The sequence below is a fragment of the Oreochromis niloticus genome, linkage group LG17, assembly GCF_001858045.2.
Source record: "Oreochromis niloticus isolate F11D_XX linkage group LG17, O_niloticus_UMD_NMBU, whole genome shotgun sequence".
NCBI lineage: Eukaryota > Metazoa > Chordata > Actinopteri > Cichliformes > Cichlidae > Oreochromis > Oreochromis niloticus.
The window spans coordinates 21,086,188-21,106,194 of NC_031981.2; the positions used below are offsets into that span (position 1 = coordinate 21,086,188).

Consider the following 20,007-nt stretch of genomic DNA (forward strand, 5'->3'; position numbering starts at 1 on the left):
GATGAAATAGATATAAGATATACAATATATACAATAAGAATACTGTACCGAGGAACAGGTGAAATAGATATAAGATATACAATATATACAATAAGAATAGTGTACAGTAATATACAGTAGGATAGTGCAAGACAAATAATCGGATAACTCTAACAAAGTAATATACATAACTATATCCTGGTGAATAAATAACAGGAGTAAGTTTTATAACACGATTATGTTTGATCTGTGTCCATTGTTACAATTGCGCTTCTGGCTATGCTTTCTTACTTTAGGTCATTTTTGTTGCAAACTTTCTGGTTTTGGCTGTGTAATTTTTTTGTTTGTTTTTGGGGGTTTTTGGGGGGGGGTTTCTTCTCAGTTTCTGTTGGCTTTAGTGTCTCACATCTGGAGACTTCTGGTTTGTTATTTTCATACTATAATTAGACCTAAATTTAAGCTTAAATCTTTGTATTATTTTGTTTATTATTATTTTGTATTTTTAATGCTTATTTTCTGATTATATTGTTTTATGTATTTTAATATGAGAGGCCTTTAGAAACTGAGCTCAAAGGAGACAAGACTAGGTCCCAGCCAACATTTATATGTGGGGCCCATATGGTTTGGAAATGGGCTGAAAAATGGGCCCCATATAGAATTGTCCGCGGGTTCCGTAATGGCCCCATGTTAAATGCCCATATAGGCGTTATATTGGTAAAATCTAGGAACTAAATGGGCCCCAACTGGGCAACATACACAGAAACCCACCCAGGCCCCATCTTTCAAGTTTTTTGTGGCTACCATGTGGGCACCAAATAGGCTAAAAAGTGGGTTTTAAGTGGGATTGTCCGCGGGTTCCATAATGGCCCCATTTTATAAGCCCATCTTGGTGTTATATTGGTAAAATCTGGGAACTAAATGGACCCCAACTGGGCAAAGTACACAGAAACCCACCCGGGCCCCATTTTTTTTCAAGTTCTTAGTGGGTACAACATGAGGAAAACATGAGCTAAAAAGTTGGAATGGCATTATCAGTGGGTTCTGTAGTTGCATCTTACTTCTTGTTTGAATTGGCTCATTTCTGGCACTGGGCGGGTAGAAAAACGGCCACAAAATCAATTTAACAGACGGCCAATATGGCTTCTGTGACACAAAGACACTAAATATATTAAAGCTGACTGCAAACAGAAACATCAAGAGGGGACACGAAACACATTTTGTTCACATTTATTTTGTCCCACAACTGTGGGTTTAAGAACTGTAGCAACATGGGAAAAAATAAGAAGGGAAACTCAGAACCTTGTCTTGAATCAGCAGGGGTGTCTGTTATGTTTTTTTACAGAGCCATTAGTCTATTTTGTCCCCTAGCAGCCCTCAGTCCTCCTCTGTCTCTAGCTCCAGTGAACCATTTGGAGAGAGCTTTCTCTGCTTCTTGCAGGTTGACTTTTGCAGTCAAAGAATTCTTCTTCAGTGCCTCTGCAAATGAAGAAGAAAAATGGGTAAGCCAAAGTAAAGGTAACCGTAGCTTACTTCCTTTGGTGATGATTTACAAAGAACAATGTTTATTTCACTTTCTTGCCTCAAATATATAAGATGGCACAATAACCAATCTCACTTACACTTTCAAACACTTTATTAAAAAAAGTGTCTCAAGTGAAACTTACCATACACAACATTAAAGAGGCGCAAATCTCGGAACTTTTTCTTCCCGTGTCGGCTAAGCAAGTTGTACTCCACGGCAAGCTTGGGTGATATGAGGAATTTCATCATTCTCCTTGTAGCATCATCTACACTTGTTCCCCCTATATCTGCTACCATGGCAACCTAAGGGGAACATACAAAAAGGACAGATTAGATACTGGCATCTGGGTAGGATGCCTCCCTGGTGAGCTGTTTTGGGCACATCCAACCAGGAAGAGACCCAGAGGAACACCCAGGACATGCTAGAGGGACTATGTTTCTCGGCTGGCCTGGAAACCACCATATGGTTTGGAAATGGGCTGAAAAATGGGCCCCATATAGAATTGTCCGCGGGTTCCGTAATGGCCCCATGTTAAATGCCCATATAGGCGTTATATTGGTAAAATCTAGGAACTAAATGGGCCCCAACTGGGCAACATACACAGAAATACTGGAAGAGCATATGGGAAAAGGACGCAACCCATAATGGCAATGCTCAGTGGCTAGTGGATCTGAGGGCAGACCACAGCAACCTCCCTGAACAGGGTCCAGTAACCATCACAGTGGCAGATATCCAAGAAAGGGTCTCCAGTATGAAGAGTTGGACAGCACCAGGGCCCGACATGGTTCACGCCTACTGGCTGACTGCACTCCACGAGCGTCTGGCACGAGCGTCCGGAATGGCTAACCGAAGGTCGGACGGTCCTGATCCCCAAGGACCCCAAGAAGGGACCGGTCCCATCCAACTACTGACCAATAACCTGCCTCAGTACTACATGGAAGCTCCTGTCAGGCATCATATCGGCTAAGATGAACAGGCACATGGGTCAATACATGAGTGGGGCACAGAAAGGGATTGGCAAGAATACCAGAGGCGCAAAACACCAGCTACTGGTAGACAGAACAGTCAGCCGAGACTGCAAGACCAGACTGACCAACCTGTGCACAGCCTGGATTGATTACAAGAAGGCCTATGACTCAATGCCCCACAGCTGGATACTGGAATGCCTAGAACTATATAAGATCAACAGAACCCTAAGAGCCTTCATCAGGAACTCAATGGGGATGTGGCGTACAACACTAGAGGCCAACTCCAAGCCCATAGCACAAGTCACCATCAAGTGCAGGATCTACCAAGGAGATGCTCTGTCCCCACTGCTGTTCTGCATAGGCCTTAACCCCCTCAGTGAGATCATTAACAAGACTGGCTACGGATACCGACTACGAAACGGAGCAGTTGTCAGCCACCTCCTGTACATGGATGACATCAAGCTGTATGCCAAGAGTGAACGAGACATCGATTCACTGATACACACTACCAGGCTATACAGCAATGACATTGGAATGCCGTTCGGACTGGAGAAGTGTAGTCGGATGGTAACAAAGAGAGGGAAGGTAGTCAGAACTGAGGGAATTGAACTACCAGAAGGCAACATTGCAGACACAGAGGACAGTTACAAGTACCTGGGGATCCCGCAAGCGAATGGGAACCATGAAGAGGCCGCTAGGAAAGCTGCAACCACCAAGTACCTGCAGAGGGTCAGGCAAGTCCTGAGGAGTCAGCTGAACGGTAAGAACAAGATCTGGGCCATCAACACCTACGCCCTGCCCGTGATCAGGTACCCTGCTGGGGTAATAGGCTGGCCAAAGGAGGAGATAGAAGCCACTGACATAAAGACAAGAAAGCTCCTTACCATGCATGGAGGGTTTCACCCCAAGTCCAGCACCCTGAGGCTGTACGCTAAGCAGAAGGAAGGGGGCCGGGGACTGGTGAGTGTCAGCACCACAGTCCAGGATGAGACAAGAAACATCCATGAATACATCACGAAGATGGCCCCAACTGACAGCGTGCTCAGTGAATACCTCAGGCAGCAGAAACCCAAGAAAGAGGAGGAAGGCGAGGAACCATCATGGAAGGACAGGCCCCTGCACGGTATGTACCACCGGCAGATAGAGGAGGTGGCTGATATCCAGAAATCCTACCAGTGGCTGGACAAAGCTGGACTGAAAGACAGCACAGAGGCACTAATCATGGCAGCACAAGAACAAGCTCTGAGTACAAGATCCATAGAGGCTGGGGTCTATCACACCAGGCAAGACCCCAGGTGCAGGCTGTGTAAAGATGCCCCAGAGACAATCCAGCACATAACAGCAGGGTGCAAGATGCTAGCAGGCAAGGCATACATGGAGCGCCATAACCAAGTGGCCGGCATAGTGTACAGGAACATCTGTGCCGAGTATAACCTGGAAGTCCCAAGGTCAAAATGGGAGATGCCCCCAAGGGTGATGGAGAATGACCGAGCTAAGATCCTGTGGGACTTCCAGATGCAGACGGACAAAATGGTGGTGGCTAACCAACCGGACATAGTGGTGGTAGACAAACAGAAGAAGACGGCCGTAGTGATCGATGTAGCAGTTCCGAATGACAGCAATATCAGGAAGAAGGAACACGAGAAGCTGGAGAAATACCAAGGGCTCAGAGAAGAGCTCGAGAGGATGTGGAGGGTGAAGGTAACGGTGGTAATCGGAGCACTAGGTGCGGTGACTCCCAAGCTAGGCGAGTGGCTTCAGCAGATCCCGGGAACAACATCGGAGATCTCTGTCCAGAAGAGCGCAGTCCTGGGAACAGCTAAGATACTGCGCAGGACCCTCAAGCTCCCAGGCCTCTGGTAGAGGACCCGAGCTTGAAGGATAAACCGGCCGCAGGGGCGTGCTGGGTATATATATATATATAAAATAAAAATATGGTAGTAACACGAGCTAAAAATTGAAGTTCCTTAATAGGGCTGGGTTCTAGATTTCTAGAGTCGATTCGATTCGGAGAACTTTTGTCTCAGACAGTCAGAAATACTATCACCTGATCAGGTATTAGTACATTTCCATATTTTTATATCTATAAAAGAAAGCTGACACTTGCGAGACTTTATCGAAGGTGTAAGCATCACAGCAGATGCCTTTGTATCAAAGTAACTGAGGATAAAACACAGAAAAACATGAAGCCGATTTTCTGGCCTGGGATTTTAAAGCAGATGACCTTAAAAATATTCTGCAGTAGATCAAAAACGAAAGAAAATAATTAATCAACATCTGAACATTACCTGATGCTGCTGAAGTGAAGCAAAGTTACAGAGGTTTTATTAGAGACACAGCTAAGCATTTTGTAATTTTGCATAATTTTAAAAAGTTCAAATTTGTTCAGCAGGCCTATTGAAAGGCAGAAAGGCTTTCTCTTCGTAAGTGAAAGGGGAAAAAAATAAGCGACACCACTGTAAATGCAGAAAACAGATTTTTAGATGGGAAACTGTTCTTGAAGTACACTGAGAGAGAGTGAGAGAGAGACAGCGAGCTCTGCGTGAAGCGTGATTTTTACCGTGGTGGAAAACCACCGTGGTGGAAAACCAAAACAGCAAAAGTAAGAGGGAATTCATGACGATGTTTACGTGAAGCGAAATTTTCAGTGTAGTTTGGATCTTCTTTTGCTACTGGTTCACTCAATATTGTTTGGAGAAAGATAAAACCTGCAGCTTCAGACTCTAGCACAAAAAACACAAAGTGCCGTCGGCTGAGAAAGGCCACATCTCACTGATTCTGATCCGTCGGCGGGTCCGCGCTTTGTGTTTACATCTTTGTGCAGAATGCGTGTGCCTGCTCTCATTTACTTTCTCCAAACTAAAATAGGTTTTTTGATAAATCTATAATCAAAACCCGAAATATTTTGTTGTTTTAGCTGTAAAAGTGTCATAAAATCAGCTGTGAGTGTGTGTGCTTTTGTCCCTTTTTTCAGGATTACTTCTACTTTCCACATCTGGTAGTTTTTTTTTCTCTACTGTATACTATAAGAGTGTAATCAGGGATTAATAACAGAAAAGGGCAAAAAACAAACTTGAAATTTTACCTTTTTTTTTTTTTTTTTTTTTCTTTTCACTGAAAAAGGCACTCATAATGTACATGAATAAAAGATTTAGAATAGGCAATTTGAATTATTAATTGTAAAACAGAACAAAAACAATTTTGTGACCTTTGGCCCTGTGGTTTGTTTTTGGGCATCTCTTTTCTTCTAAATAAGTCCAGGCGTGCTGGGCCCCTGGTAGAGCTCTGGTTGGAAGAGACGGGTTGGAAAAACCTGTCATCGGCGACGGGTTGGGGGCTAAAGGGTTAAAATAAATAGGAACTGGCCAGAATTTGCATAAACTATCATAGCAGAACAAAAATAAGAAATCTATCTGTTATCAAAATCAGAATCAAATGCTTCATTAGAATAAAAAAATGTAACTTTCTGGAAGGTATGTTAGTCCAATAATCACACTGGTATGATAACTCCAACTTTAATCGTCTGCCTTCTTTCGTTCATACACACAAGAAGAAAACTGCTCCTCCCAGAAATTCTACGTCCCCTTCCCACCCGTGCGTAGCCATGTCCCCCTTCACTGGACACTTGCGCAGTGGGACAGATACATCTTAACAATCTCCCCTTTTTCTTTTAAGGAAAGGAAAACAGATTAGAACAATTTCCTTTTTCTCTTTTTGAACAATATAACAGCTAAACATAATATAACACTCCAAACTACTGTTTAAAAGAAACATTTTTATGAGTGTTAATTTTTATTTTTTGTCATTAGTCCTTTCAGCTTTCTAGCTGCCATTGCCCTTCTCTCAGGGCTCTTAGCAGTCCAAGTGCTGATGTTCCCACTTTTGTCAGGCAGTTAGCAAGCTGCTCTTTGGTAGATGTCCATATGATGTGCTGAATAGTCCCTGTGTGCATAAGTTCTTTGATGCTACTGATGTCGAGCCGAAGCCTCTTCTCACTTACAGATTTTGTGGACTTGACAGCATCAAGAAGAGAATGGTTGTCTGTTACACAGACGATTGGCAAGATGTTGTGTGTACCATCACCAGTGGTGAGCTCAGAATAGAGTGCAGCCAGAAAAACAGCACTGTCGATCCCATCTGCAAGGGCCAAAGTCTCTCCTGCTAGTGTACTCCGTACCACCCTCCTGATCCGTTTTGACTGCCAAAATATGGGCGAAAACTTTCCTCCTTCTCCCATCAACATGATAAAATGTCCACCTTGTGTGCCTCCGTCTGAGAGGTTGCCCATGGAGGAATCACTAAACACCACTAATTTGAGGGATTTGCTTTCACCCAAGAACTGAAACCTCAGGGTAACCTCCTCTGATTTAAGTTTTCTGATCAGTTTGTTTGTGCAGTGCATTGTCTGAATGGTAGCATGTTTTGTGCTTGATGCCAGGATGGAAATGTCACACATGATGTCGGGTCTGCTCTGTCTTGCTACCCACTGTATCTGTCCAATCTTGGATTTTAACATGTCCATCTCTGTATCTGTTAAAGGAGCCTCCCACTGTGGTGCCCTGGTGGGATCAATAGGAATAGGCTGTAGGTTTTTTATGTACGTATCTTGTTGTAGTTGTATTTCATTCTGAAGAGAGTGAACCTCCATCCCAATGTAGTTAAAGCTGTTATGTTCTTCTCGTCCAACTTGAAAAGCAGCTTTCAGTTTGGGGATGACTAATGTGGAGAACATGTCTGAACCACCCCACATAAAGTCATCTACATGACATGCAAGTACTCCTGTCACTTTACAGAGATCGTCTAGCCAGTAGAAGACAGCCAGATCAACTTTTGACACTGTGCCCCCCAGCTTCTGCATGGTTTCTTTCACCTTGTTGTACCAGAATAATGAAGCATCTGCCAGGCCATAAACACATTTGTTCAACTTCCATATAGTTCCTTTGCCCTGTGCTTCTTCAGGTGGTCGAATGTACACGTCTCGGGTTAAATCTTTACCTTGCAGAAAAGCTGCTTTAATGTCCATGGAGTTCAGTTTCCATTGATTTTGACATATTACTGCTATGATCTTCAGGGACTCGGAGGAACATGTTGGAAAGTTCTTGAGTGTTTATTTCTTCAAAGCCTCTTGCAACCAGTCTAGCTTTGGGTACAATGCCCCCTGGTGTTTCCTTGAGTGTGCATATCCACCTTGTTGATATACATTTCTGACCTTTATCTTTCTCCACTTCAAACACATTGTTTCTTTTCCAGTTATCAAGTTCAGTTTGTTTGGCTTGTGAGAAGATGTCTTCCTTCACCACTAATATTTCATCTCTGTTTTTATCTGTGCATGACTTGGCATCTTCAGATAGTGTCACTTGAAGGTTGTTTACTTGCTCCACATTAATGGAACCCATGGATCCAGCAATTTCCTCTGGCTCACTGTATTCCACGTTGTACCACTTTCTGTTTTTTCCAGTGGCTTTTCCTGCTCGACTGATTATTTTTCCAGCATATGTTTGACTTGTTTCTTTGTCTGTGTATTTAATTATTTGTCCAACTTTAAGTTTTGATCCTTCTATATCTGTGGTTGAGTGAGACACTGTGGGATCTCTTTCTCCAGGTTGTACTGGATCAGAGGACTCGCTGTTTTCTGCAGTACCGAGCGGTTCATTTTCTGTACTGCCAAGTGGTTCACCATTAGTTGGTGCCAACTCCCCATTTTCATTTTCAAAATCTTTGTTCCTCACCAAGTACTGCTGCTGGGGTCTTTAAAAAATTTTCATCTGCTTTGCTCTGATTTTCCTCTTCGGTTTCTGCCATGTTCACCTGTGGTTCATCCACTTTTCTGAGCCTAGACTGGTGTACTCTGACATAGGTTCCTCCATGCCTGACAAATATTACTACACCATCTTGGCCAATGACCACCCCTGGACCTTTCCACTCATGACAGTCCGTCCTTTTGTAATAGACTTTGTCCCCCGTTTCATATTTGTCATCAATGGATCGCAGCTGTTTGCGAAGGGCTCTTCGTATCCTCTCAGAGCATTCAGCCTCTGTAAAAGCTCGTCTCGTGGCATGCAACGTTGTAGTGTGCTGGGCTATCCATGTACTCATTTCAGTTTCCAGAGCTGGGGGTCTGTCAGTAAGGACTGAAGGCAGATTTGGATTTTGTCCAAAGACAAGTTGGTAGGGACTGTAGCCATGTACATTGTGCATAGAGTTCTTTGCCATCAAAGCCCAGTCCAGAGCAGTTTTCCAGTCACACTCATTGTCTCTCTTTACCTTCAGTAACATTTCAGTAAGGATTCGATTGTGCCTTTCAAGCAAGCCATTGCTCCACGGACTGTACCGTGCAGTGGTTCTAACCTCAATGTTAAATTTCTCTGCCATGTCTCTTATTTCTTCATTATTAAATTTACCGCCATTGTCACTGAATAGTCTGCGTGGTGGACCGTGGATGCCTATCCAGCAGTGGATAAAGTGCTTCACTATCTCCCTGGGTCTTTTTGTGGTGATGATACTTCCTGCACTGAATCTTGTGAAATGGTCAATGGCATGTAGATACCACAGTCCCGGCTCAAGCTCATGCAGGTCCACTGCAACAGTTTCATTGTATGTTGAAGCCATGGGTAAACCTACTGCAGGCTTATGTTTTGGTTTACCGTATCGGATGCATGTTTCACAGTTTTTTTTTTTTTATAATATTCCTCAGGACTGTAGTGCTTTCATCATCACTATTGCCTGAGCAAGACAGAAGCTTTTGCAGTCTGTCAACTCATGCATGTCCAAATTGTTTGTGTAGTTTAAGAAGGACTGTCTCTTTATCCTTTTTTATTTTTTTTATTAAGGTTGCTCTCATTTCTCAAGTTTACACAATAGTGTCCAGAAGACGTCAGTTCAAGTTTTACAGGTTGATCAAACATTGGTGCTTTGTCTTGAGCAATATCCAAGACTACACTTGCTCTCTTTAATGAAGTCTTGCTTAAAAGCATCGGTATATCTGCTGGAACAACTTCTGTTTCTATCTTGCATGTAGTTTGTCCTATTTTTGCTGGAATTGTCACTTTCCTTGTGGATTGCACAATTTTTCCATCACCAAAGCGGAACGGCCTTGTGCTCTCTTCATCTTTTATTTTTTGCAACTCTTTCTGAGGTAACTCACTTACATAATCTGCGAGCCATTTTTCTCCACACACAGTTCTTGTACAAGCAGTGTCAACTACGGCAGACCCCAAAGCTTCCATCATGAAGATTTGTGTATCAGAGGGTGATCAGCTTTTGCTAACTTCACATGTTCTGTTTTGTTAGGGCAATCTTTTACCCAGTGATAAGTGCTTTGGCATACTGCACATCTTGTTCTCCTCCCATACTTGTCAAGCGGATTAGTCCCTGCAGCTATTCTTTGGGGTTGCTCTGAGTTTGAACTACGTTCACGCTTGCCTGTATACTTTGTGAAGTAAGCGGAATCGCCCTCTTGTGGCGAAGAGACGTTATCGCCGAAAATCCTTTTCAAGGCTGATTTCATGTTATCAAAAGAGATGGTGGAACAAGCGGTAAGTGCTAGCTGTTTGTCTTTAGTATTTAGCCCCGCGGTGTCTAGCAGCTTAAATGCTAACACTGCATCTGGTAATTCCATTTTGAACTTACGTATCTTGTTGTACCATCGTTCAAATTCGATAATGTAATCCACCATCGACGTGCCACTTTGTCTGTTGATCCAATCAAATTCCGTGTAAGCTTCGTACCGTCGATCTTTTTCTTCTTTTAAAAACACGGAGTCCAGTTTGGTTAGAAGAACATCCATACCCGTATCCGTGTTGAGGTCGTGGGCTGCGATTTCCAGTGCGCTTTCCCTCGCTCTTCCCGATAGCGACAAAGTAATTGCTAGAGCCTGCCTTTTTTTTGTCCAAGTCTGTAACAAGTCTCCAGATTTCAATTTCATTTTTCCAACTTTCATAAGACGTCTTCTCATCGAACGATGGTGGCACTTTGTAATTCCCAGCAGCAGCCATCCTCTGCTACCAATGTTAGTCCAATAATCACACAACTGGTACGATAACTCCAACTTTAATTGTCCGCCTTCTTTCGTTCATACACACAAGAAGAAAACTGCTCCTCCCAGAAACTCTACGTCCCCTTCCCACCCGCGCGTAGCCATGCCCCCCTTCACTGGACACTTGCGCAGTGGGACAGATACATCTTAACAGGTAAACATGTGGTATAAAAGTAACATCTCAGAAAAAAAAACCCATCATAGCAACAGAAAAACATGGTAGCAGATGTGATGGTCTCTGGCCTGCTTTGCTGCCTCAGGACCAGTAAGACTTGATGTGTTAAATGAAACCAATTATGCTGTATACCAAAAAAAATCATGAAGGAGAATGTCTTTCAGAAAATATATCAAAGAATGTTTTCTGACTACTGTATAAAGAACAGTGGCAAGCAGAATGGGGAGGAAAAAAACTTACTACAGCAGACATGAGACTGGAGTCCTCCAGTTTTCCATTAAGAGCCTCAACATCGTCTTGGGTTTTAAGAGGTAAAACAACCCCTTCAGGGACCTCCGTAACTGAACAATTTTTCTGCTTCAGCAAGGCATTTAACATCTTGCTATGAACCAGTTGAGTCTCCTTCACTTCCTCTAAAATGGCAAGTACTTTCGAGAACATGGGTTCACAAGCGGGGCTGGCGGCACTCCGGGCAGCGGGGCTGGCGGCACTCCGGGCAGCGGGGCTGGCGGCACTCCGGGCAGCGGGGCTGGCGGCACTCCGGCAGCGGGGCTGGCGGCACTCCGGGCAGCGGGGCTGGCGGCACTCCGGGCAGCGGGGCTGGCGGCACTCCGGGCAGCGGGGCTGGCGGCACTCCGGGCAGCGGGGCTGGCGGCACTCCGGGCAGCGGGGCTGGCGGCACTCCGGGCAGCGGGGCTGGCGGCACTCCGGGCAGCGGGGCTGGCGGCACTCCGGGCAGCGGGGCTGGCGGCACTCCGGGCAGCGGGGCTGGCGGCACTCCGGGCAGCGGGGCTGGCGGCTACACTATTGTTTTTTCTAGAGGGTCGCTTAAGGAGTTGTTCTGGAGGCGTGGGTGGAAGTTCCTCATCTGAATCAGAAGGCTCACTTGATTCAGTGTGGCTGCTCAGTTGATTCTTCATCAGTTTAACACTTGGCCTAGAAAGGTTAAGCACAGAACATTTATGACACTGTTTCAGAAGGAAATAAACTTCATCTTGTTTGTATGCTAGTACCACTTACTTTCTTTTTCTTATGCCATTCTCATTGTCCGTCAAGTCTGATGAATACTCTGCTTGATGCAACTTTGCCCTGGCATTTGCATAAGTTGCTATAACATAAATTGTACAGAATACAACATGTAAGATACAATGTAAAGAAGAAATAAATCTGCAAAAACAATGACAATGAAAAAATGGTTTCCAGTAGAATAGAATAGAATAATCCTTTAATTGTCCCACAAGGGGAAATTTGGTTGTAACAGCAGCCAGAAAAACACATATACAAACAAACAGTACACAGGACACAGAACAGAAACATACAATAATACAGTAATACAGGGCCTTACATTTTCAAAAGCCTCCAAGTAAAAAAAAAATGTTCATGTATAAACTTTTAAAGAAAAGGAAATACAGATGTAGTGTACAAATAAAGTCAAACTTACCTGCATTTCCCATGACACGGACATTGCAGAGTATCCAGTTGCTGGTTGGTGGTGTTCCTTCCTTTACAGCCTTTGTCACATTCACCAGTGAGGCAGGAGGCCACCAGCATAATTTTCTCTCTGCGTCATGGAACCACTCTGATGGAACGATGTCTACCTTCTTGCAGCCATCAGAGTCAACTTCATCCACAAACTCGACCACACTGAATGAAGACATCCTGTAAACGCCATTAAGTTACATGCTGTGTAGCTGAGGCAAAGCTACAAATGCATTACGAAAAGGTAACAAAATAATTGGTTTTGTAAAATTAGTTACAGGAGCACTAGCAAGATGACCTGACAGTTTTGACAACAAAATGTACACCCAGAGATGTTGAATCAATAGGGTAGTTAAAAAACGCTGTTCCAGTCTCAAACAGTTCATACAAAACATGTATTTCTCCGATGAACAGCACAATGTTCCGCACAACTGCAACTTTGCCTTCAAGATCAAAACAATTTGTTCTGTTGGAGGTGGAGATTATTTGATTTCCATGTCTGTACATCTTGTACTGAAAAGAATGATGGACAAAAAATTCAGTCATCATAGGTCCAGATGTATGTGGCTGTGTGAGTACACCCTCTGGCATTTTGAAAGACCTGTGAGGATACAATTGCTTTTCACAAACTCGTCTGACAATTTGCTGTACAGGATCCTGTGGTCTTCTCACCATCTTTTTTTAACTGTCCCAAATAATTCTCAAATGGAAAACATGAAACCAAATCCAGAGGGCCATACTTTTTAGCATCATCTGCTAGGTGCAAAAGACTGTGTGTATTGTTAACTAAGAATTTAGTCCCATAAATCTTAGCAAAGTTGGCAACAAAGCATCTTAATAAATTTTTTGCATAATAACAGTACTCTTTACACAAAGGAGACAAAAGTATCCTCATAGCAGATGACAAAACCAGGAAGTTCTTGTACTGTGGATTGCACAGTTTCTGGAAAAGCACAACTGGTCCAGTATACAACAAAAATTGTCTTAATTCTGTAGCTTTCCATTGTCTGTACTCCATTAGGGACCGTGACTTTCTGGAAAACGTGCGTGGCAGACTTTGCCTACACTGTTTTAAGTGATCAGAAATGGCAGACAGAGTAGAAGTAGGAACCCGACACTGCAATGGTCCCTTAATCCACGGGGCAAGTAATTTACGTACAATACCCAAGCAAATTAAATGCATATAGTCTAAGGGAAAGGCTGAAACCATGCCAATGCCTAGCTCTTGAAGAGGTGATTTGGAGTTGTGGTGATCTTCATCTAACATTTCTTCAAACTGAGAATCTGATCTGAGACTTGAATCCATATCTGGAAAAATAACTTTCCCATCAACATAAACACCATACTGTGTACAGCGCTCACAAGAACTGTAGCCACCATGACCTTTGATGCATTTTAAATAAGCTCTAGCTGGGGTGTCACAGATAAAAGCATCTGGAAGGGGTACATTGAAGTGTTTTCCATTGAAAACAATACCAGTTTTTGTGACCTTTTTTACATCTTCTATAAAATCATGCATGTAGTCGTTCACCGACTCAGGTTTGCAGGGACCAGCATATATACCTATCATGAAAACATTTGCTTGTGGCAGTTCAACTATCTTACCTAAAATAGGCCACAGTTGCATATTAGAGCTCTTAAAGAGAGGCAAACCATCAACATTCACACAAATGGTTAATGTATCAGTTTTCAGTTCATGTTGATTTATCATTTTCAGTTCTGACAATACTGCACTTTCAAGACCAAAATGGTAGTAACTTCCCCTGCCAATCTGTTTCACTTCACAGTCTTTTAATGTACTGAGCAAAGTTCTGGGATCCTTTGGCAAATCTAGACCAAGCTCCAAAAGTATGGTTAAGAGCTCTGACAACACAGAATGAGACACATTTCGGTTTGCTGCCCATTCAGCAAGTTTCCTCTTAGCATCAGAGTTTGACTCCACATCAGGAAAGTCACAGTTTTGTTCTTCACCCGCTTCACTATCCATGTAAAAGTCATTACTATTAAAATCCAGAGGTAAATCTTCATCCAAGCTGTTACTCGAATATTCCTCTACATTGTCCTCTGCCTTGTTGATAGTCTCATCTTTATTTTCTATATCTTCAATATTTTCCACTGCTTCATCCACAATCGAATGTTTGTTCGCCACATCTTCAGTGTATTGCAAAGCCTGGTCCACGGCCTTCTCTGCAAGTTCCACAGCATCTAAAGCAAGGCTCTTTAAATGCTGCTGAACTCTAACTTTAATTTTCCTTCTCCTCGTCCGTGATTTGGCAAGAAGGTAATCCACTTCACTAAAATACACAGAAGATTGTATTAATTTTGAGGAGTTCCTTCTAGCTGTTACAGTGCTATGGGCTCAAAATGTGGTCATAAATATTTTGTACTTGTAAATCAGTTTTGTACTTGTAAATCAGGATTTGTATGTGTAAAAAAGATTTGTATGTGTAAAAAGAATTTGTGTGTGTGTAAAAAAGATTTGTGTGTGGACTTAGCCAAAAAAGACCCTTGCAAGTTACAAGTATGAATTTTGACCCTATTTTTCTTCCTTTCATCTGATTGGTCAATGTCATGTCAATCACAAATGTAACAATCCAATCAGAGAACAGATGGGTTTGGCTGTCGGAGAGGCACTTTTTTGAACTGCAGGTCCTTGAAGGGTAATACAGTTTGAAGCAGGAGACTGAAAGTTAGTGCTGAAAGTTAGGGGACCTAGCTGCTATCGGATATTTATATAGAGATCCTCCTGCTTCAAACTGTATTACCCTTCAAGGACCTGCAGTTCAAAAAAAGCGCCCCTCCGACATCAACCCCATCTGTTCTCTGATTGGATTGTTACATTTGTGATTGACATGACATTGACCAATCAGATGAAAGGAAGAAAAATAGGGTCAAAATTCGTAATTGTAACGTGCAGGGTTTTTTTTTGGCTAAGTCCACACACAAATTCTTTTTACACACACACAAATCTTTTTTACACACACACAAATCTTTTTTACACACACACAAATTCTTTTTACACATACAAATCCTGATTTACAAGTCCAAAATATTTATGACCACATTTTGAGCCCATACAGTGCAGCTAAAACAAAAAATCTGCAGTGATTTACATTTGTTGAATGATCAATTTTGTAAAATAACAGTCTATTTTTGTGTGCACAGCTTACAAAACTGTACTGTAAGGCATGCTCTGATTGCATGCTAAAGTGATTACCTCACTTTGCCCCATATGGGGCACACATAGACATGTTTTTAGGTTCTGACTTGCATTTGCCCATGTGTAACCCATATAGTTTGACCAGGTGGGCCCCATCCGTGTCATCAGTGCTAAAGAAATATATTGATTACCTCACTTTGCCCCATATGGGGCCCACATAGACATGTTTTCAGGGTCTGACTTGCATTTGCCCATGTGTAACCCATTCAGTTTGACCAGGTGGGCCCCACCTGTGTCATCGATACTAAAACATATATTGATTACCTCACTTTGCCCCACCTGGGGCACACAACAACAGTCTATCCTTAAATGACTGTGTTAGCCCATGTCTATCCTAGGTGGAAAACCCAAGTGGGTCCTACGTGTGTTTCCCATTTTGGACCAAGTTAAGTGTTTCCCATGTTTGACCCAGCTAGGACCTACTAAAAGTGCCCACTTGGGATTGCCCATATGGGTTTAATGTGAAAAACCCAAGTAGGCCCCATACAAAAAGCCCAGTTTGAGCCCATGCCCACATGATACCCATCCAGCCCGAAGAAAAACCAGGTGGGGCCCATACATACATGTTGGCTGGGGTTAAGGGTGACAGGTTGCCCTGGCAACAGACCTCAGAAAGGGGAAGTTATTGCAAGCTGCATCGGAAATTTGGCACAAAGAAAAGAGGAACTTGTACCATATAATGATCGAGTGATCGACCGATCCACCGAGTGATCACATGAGTGATCCACCGACTGATCTATCGAATGATCCACCGAGTGATCACGTGAGTGATCCACCGAGTGATCGTACGCGTGATCGACTGAATGATCAACCGAGTGATCGAGTGAGTGATCGACTGAATAATCCACCGAGTGATCGAGAGAGCGATCGACCAAGTGATCCACCGAGTGATCGACCAAGTGATCCACCGAGTGATCGCGTGAGTGATCCACCGAGTGATCGACCGCGTGATCGAGTGATCGACAGAGTGATCACATGAGTCATCGCATGGTTGATCGACCGCATGATCGCGTCAGTGATCAACCGAGTGATCCATCGAATGATCCACCGAGTGATCGAGTGATCCACCCAGTGATCGAGTGATCACTGGGTAGACTGTATGATCCACCGAGTGATCGAGTGAGTGATCCATCGAGTGGTGAACAGAGTGATCTATCGAATGATCCATCGAGTGATCCACCGAGTGATCGACTGTATGATCCGCCGAGTGATCGAGTGAGTGATCCATCGAGTGATGAACAAAGTGATCTATCGAATGATCCACTGAGTGATCTATCGAATGATCCACTGAGTGATCTATCGAGTGATCCACTGAGTGATCAACCGAGTGATCCACTGAGTGATCAACCGAGTGATCCACTGAGTGATCAACCGAGTGATCCACTGAGTGATCAACCGAGTGATCGACTGAATGATCCACCGAGTGATCGAGTGAGTGATCGACTGAATGATCCACCGAGTGATCGAGTGAGTGATCGACCGCGTGATCGAGTGATCGACCGCGTGATCGACTGCGTGATCCACCGAGTGATCATGTGCGTGATCCACCGAGTGATCATGTGCGTGATCCACCGAGTGATCATGTGCGTGATCCACCGAGTGATCATGTGAGTGATCCACCGAGTGATCGACCAAGTGATCCACCGAGTGATCGCGTGAGTGATCCACCGAGTGATCGACCGCGTGATCGAGTGATCGACAGAGTGATCACATGAGTCATCGCATGGTTGATCGACCGCATGATCGCGTCAGTGATCAACCGAGTGATCCATCGAATGATCCACCGAGTGATCGAGTGATCCACCCAGTGATCGAGTGATCACTGGGTAGACTGTATGATCCACCGAGTGATCGAGTGAGTGATCCATCGAGTGGTGAACAGAGTGATCTATCGAATGATCCATCGAGTGATCCACCGAGTGATCGACTGTATGATCCGCCGAGTGATCGAGTGAGTGATCCATCGAGTGATGAACAAAGTGATCTATCGAATGATCCACTGAGTGATCTATCGAATGATCCACTGAGTGATCTATCGAGTGATCCACTGAGTGATCAACCGAGTGATCCACTGAGTGATCAACCGAGTGATCCACTGAGTGATCAACCGAGTGATCCACTGAGTGATCAACCGAGTGATCGACTGAATGATCCACCGAGTGATCGAGTGAGTGATCGACTGAATGATCCACCGAGTGATCGAGTGAGTGATCGACCGCGTGATCGAGTGATCGACCGCGTGATCGACTGCGTGATCCACCGAGTGATCATGTGCGTGATCCACCGAGTGATCATGTGCGTGATCCACCGAGTGATCATGTGCGTGATCCACCGAGTGATCATGTGCGTGATCCACCGAGTGATCATGTGAGTGATCGACCGAGTGATCGAGTGAGTGATCGACCGTGTGATCAACCGAGTGCTTGCATGAGTGATCAAGTGATCGCGTGAGTGATCCACCGAGTGATCGACTGCTTGATTGAGTGATTCACTAAGTGATCGCGTGAGTAATGGTAAATAGCCTGTATTTATATAGCGCTTTACTAGTCCCTAAGGACCCCAAAGCGCTTTACATATCCATCACACACACATTCACACACTGGTCATGGCAAGCTACATTGTAACCACAGCCACCCTGGGGCACACTGACAGAGGCGAGGCTGCCGGACACTGGCGCCACCGGGCCCTCTGACCACCACCAGTAGGCAACAGGCGAAGTGTCTTGCCCAAGGACACAACGACCGAGACTGTCCAAGCCGGGGCTCGAACTGGCAACCTTCTGATTACAAGGCGAACTCCCAACTCTTGAGCCACGATCGCTGATCACCGCGTGATCGAGTGATCGTGTGAGTGATTGAGTGATGGATTGAGTGATCGACTGCGTGATCAAGTGATCGACTGAGTGATCGACCGCGTGATCGAGTGAGTGATCAAGTGATTGCGTGAGTGATCCACCGAGTGATCGAGTGATCCACCGAGTGATCGAGTGAGTTAGTCAGTGATCGAGTGAGTGATCAATCAATCAGGAACCTGAATAAGTCAACTGTGTTGCCTTGCAGTGCACAAAACCTTACGATTTCTTAATAATTTGTGCTTTTTTATGGTCATTTACACTAATGTTATAACAATATAAATGATCCACTCTTCATCTTCTGTGTCAAACCCTGTGCAGCACAGCGAACGGCTGTGGCTGTTCCCTTAAACAAGTTACCATTCAGTCTTTCCTTTCGTCTTTTGCTTTGTGTTGTATTGGTAGAGAAGATGATGTCACCCACTTCATTTAATTGTGGGAAGATCAAGAATAACATTTGATTGTATACAACTGTACTTTTTAGGCTTCAGTCTAGTATTTCTGTTGCCTTTACATTGTTTACTTCAAACCTCACCCTAAAGTGAGAAATTTATTTCAGTCTTTACTTTTGTATTTGTCGGATTAGTTTGAAGTAGTTTTAGACTTGCAATTTCTTTTCGGTCTTTCACTCACTCTTACAACTTAGTCTGATCTTTATTTGTTTGGGGTCTTGAGTTGACAAGATAAAGTGTGTGTGTCACTTTCTAGTTAATGTAAGACCAGTTTTTTTCTTCTCCTTAATGTTTCAGTGTGTTTGAAATTTTTTGATTTGTAAAGACTTAAGCAATATTGTACAAAAGTTTTATCTCTTGAGACTGCTTTACTTAAGGGCACAGAGGCAGGTCATTTCCAACCTGCAGCTGTGGTGATAGAGTCAAACATGTTACCATAGTTACTCCAGAGCAAGTGTCTGTCATTCATTTCTCTCTTGTTAGTGTCAGTTCAGGCTTCTGAGCCTGACAGGATTATAAGCTGACATGAAACGCACACAGAATATGACACTGAGGAAAAACGGAACTGAAGGCTGCAGAGTCACAGTACAAATCAGATGATATTTACCCCAGAGCACAAACGAAAACACACTCAAACACAACTGTCAAACACACAAGCAGACATGGATAGTGATGCATACACAGATCAGTAACTCTGAAGATTTGTGTCTGAATTTGGGGATTTAGCAGCAAAGTAAATGTGCATGAGGCCTTCACAGACTTAATAAACCTTTAACTAGGTTAATAAAGGTTTACACGGCTAAATATTCGGGTTTCTTTGGGTGAAATTGAGCTGTAGAAGAGTCTCAGCAAGCGTCCCATTCATTTCTTTTTTAGGCCATTCTCCTTCAGAAAGAAGGCCCAATTGTGACTGAACATTCAATGCATACTGCTCATGAAGGAGTTTTCACTGATACAACAAAGCTCTTTTTTATTTTTTTTTCTTCGTATTATCTAAGAGAACACTTTTTTTGATGCCCTGGTGACATTGTATTCCTGTCAAGTAAGAACTTAGGTCCTTTGATTTAGCTGTATTCACTTGATATTTCTAGATTTTCCTTAATTTTATTAAATGTACAAAAGCAGGATTTACTTGTTTAGTCTTGTGATGAATTTTGTTTATTGCAAGACTACATCAGCATATAGTGCTAGTTTTAACTGAGCATTCAACTATTTTATAGAACAATAAAATTCTGGTCCATAGAAAGCAATCAAATCATCCTATTTTCAATTACTTTTTGAAAAACGGCTAATCTGAAAAAAAGCACGGTGGCAGCACAGTGACAC

General features: G+C 43.5%; 1 protein-coding gene across 1 annotated transcript; it reads right to left on the minus strand.

The window, feature by feature from the left end:
- Window positions 1-388: 388 nt before the first annotated feature.
- Window positions 389-12,427, minus strand: LOC109195017 (coiled-coil domain-containing protein 8-like). The gene is made up of 6 exons (XM_019346410.2): window positions 12,121-12,427; window positions 11,700-11,787; window positions 11,483-11,615; window positions 10,920-11,432; window positions 1,644-1,803; window positions 389-1,455 (listed from the first exon to the last, which is right to left on the minus strand). Exons 1-6 carry the CDS (start codon window positions 12,335-12,337, stop codon window positions 1,316-1,318), a joined length of 1,251 nt encoding a protein of 416 aa, XP_019201955.1. The 5' UTR covers window positions 12,338-12,427; the 3' UTR covers window positions 389-1,315.
- Window positions 12,428-20,007: the final 7,580 nt, after the last annotated feature.

Excerpts from the sequence above, each read along its gene's own strand:
- LOC109195017 (XM_019346410.2), bottom strand. The coding sequence starts at position 12,337 with ATGTCTTCATTCAGTGTGGTCGAGTTTGTGGATGAAGTTGACTCTGAT. Across the intron at positions 11,788-12,120 it reads CCGTGTCATGGGAAATGCAG|CAACTTATGCAAATGCCAGG; the intron begins GTAAGTTTGACT and ends TTTATGTTATAG. Across the intron at positions 1,456-1,643 it reads CCTCTTTAATGTTGTGTATG|AGGCACTGAAGAAGAATTCT; the intron begins GTAAGTTTCACT and ends CTTCATTTGCAG.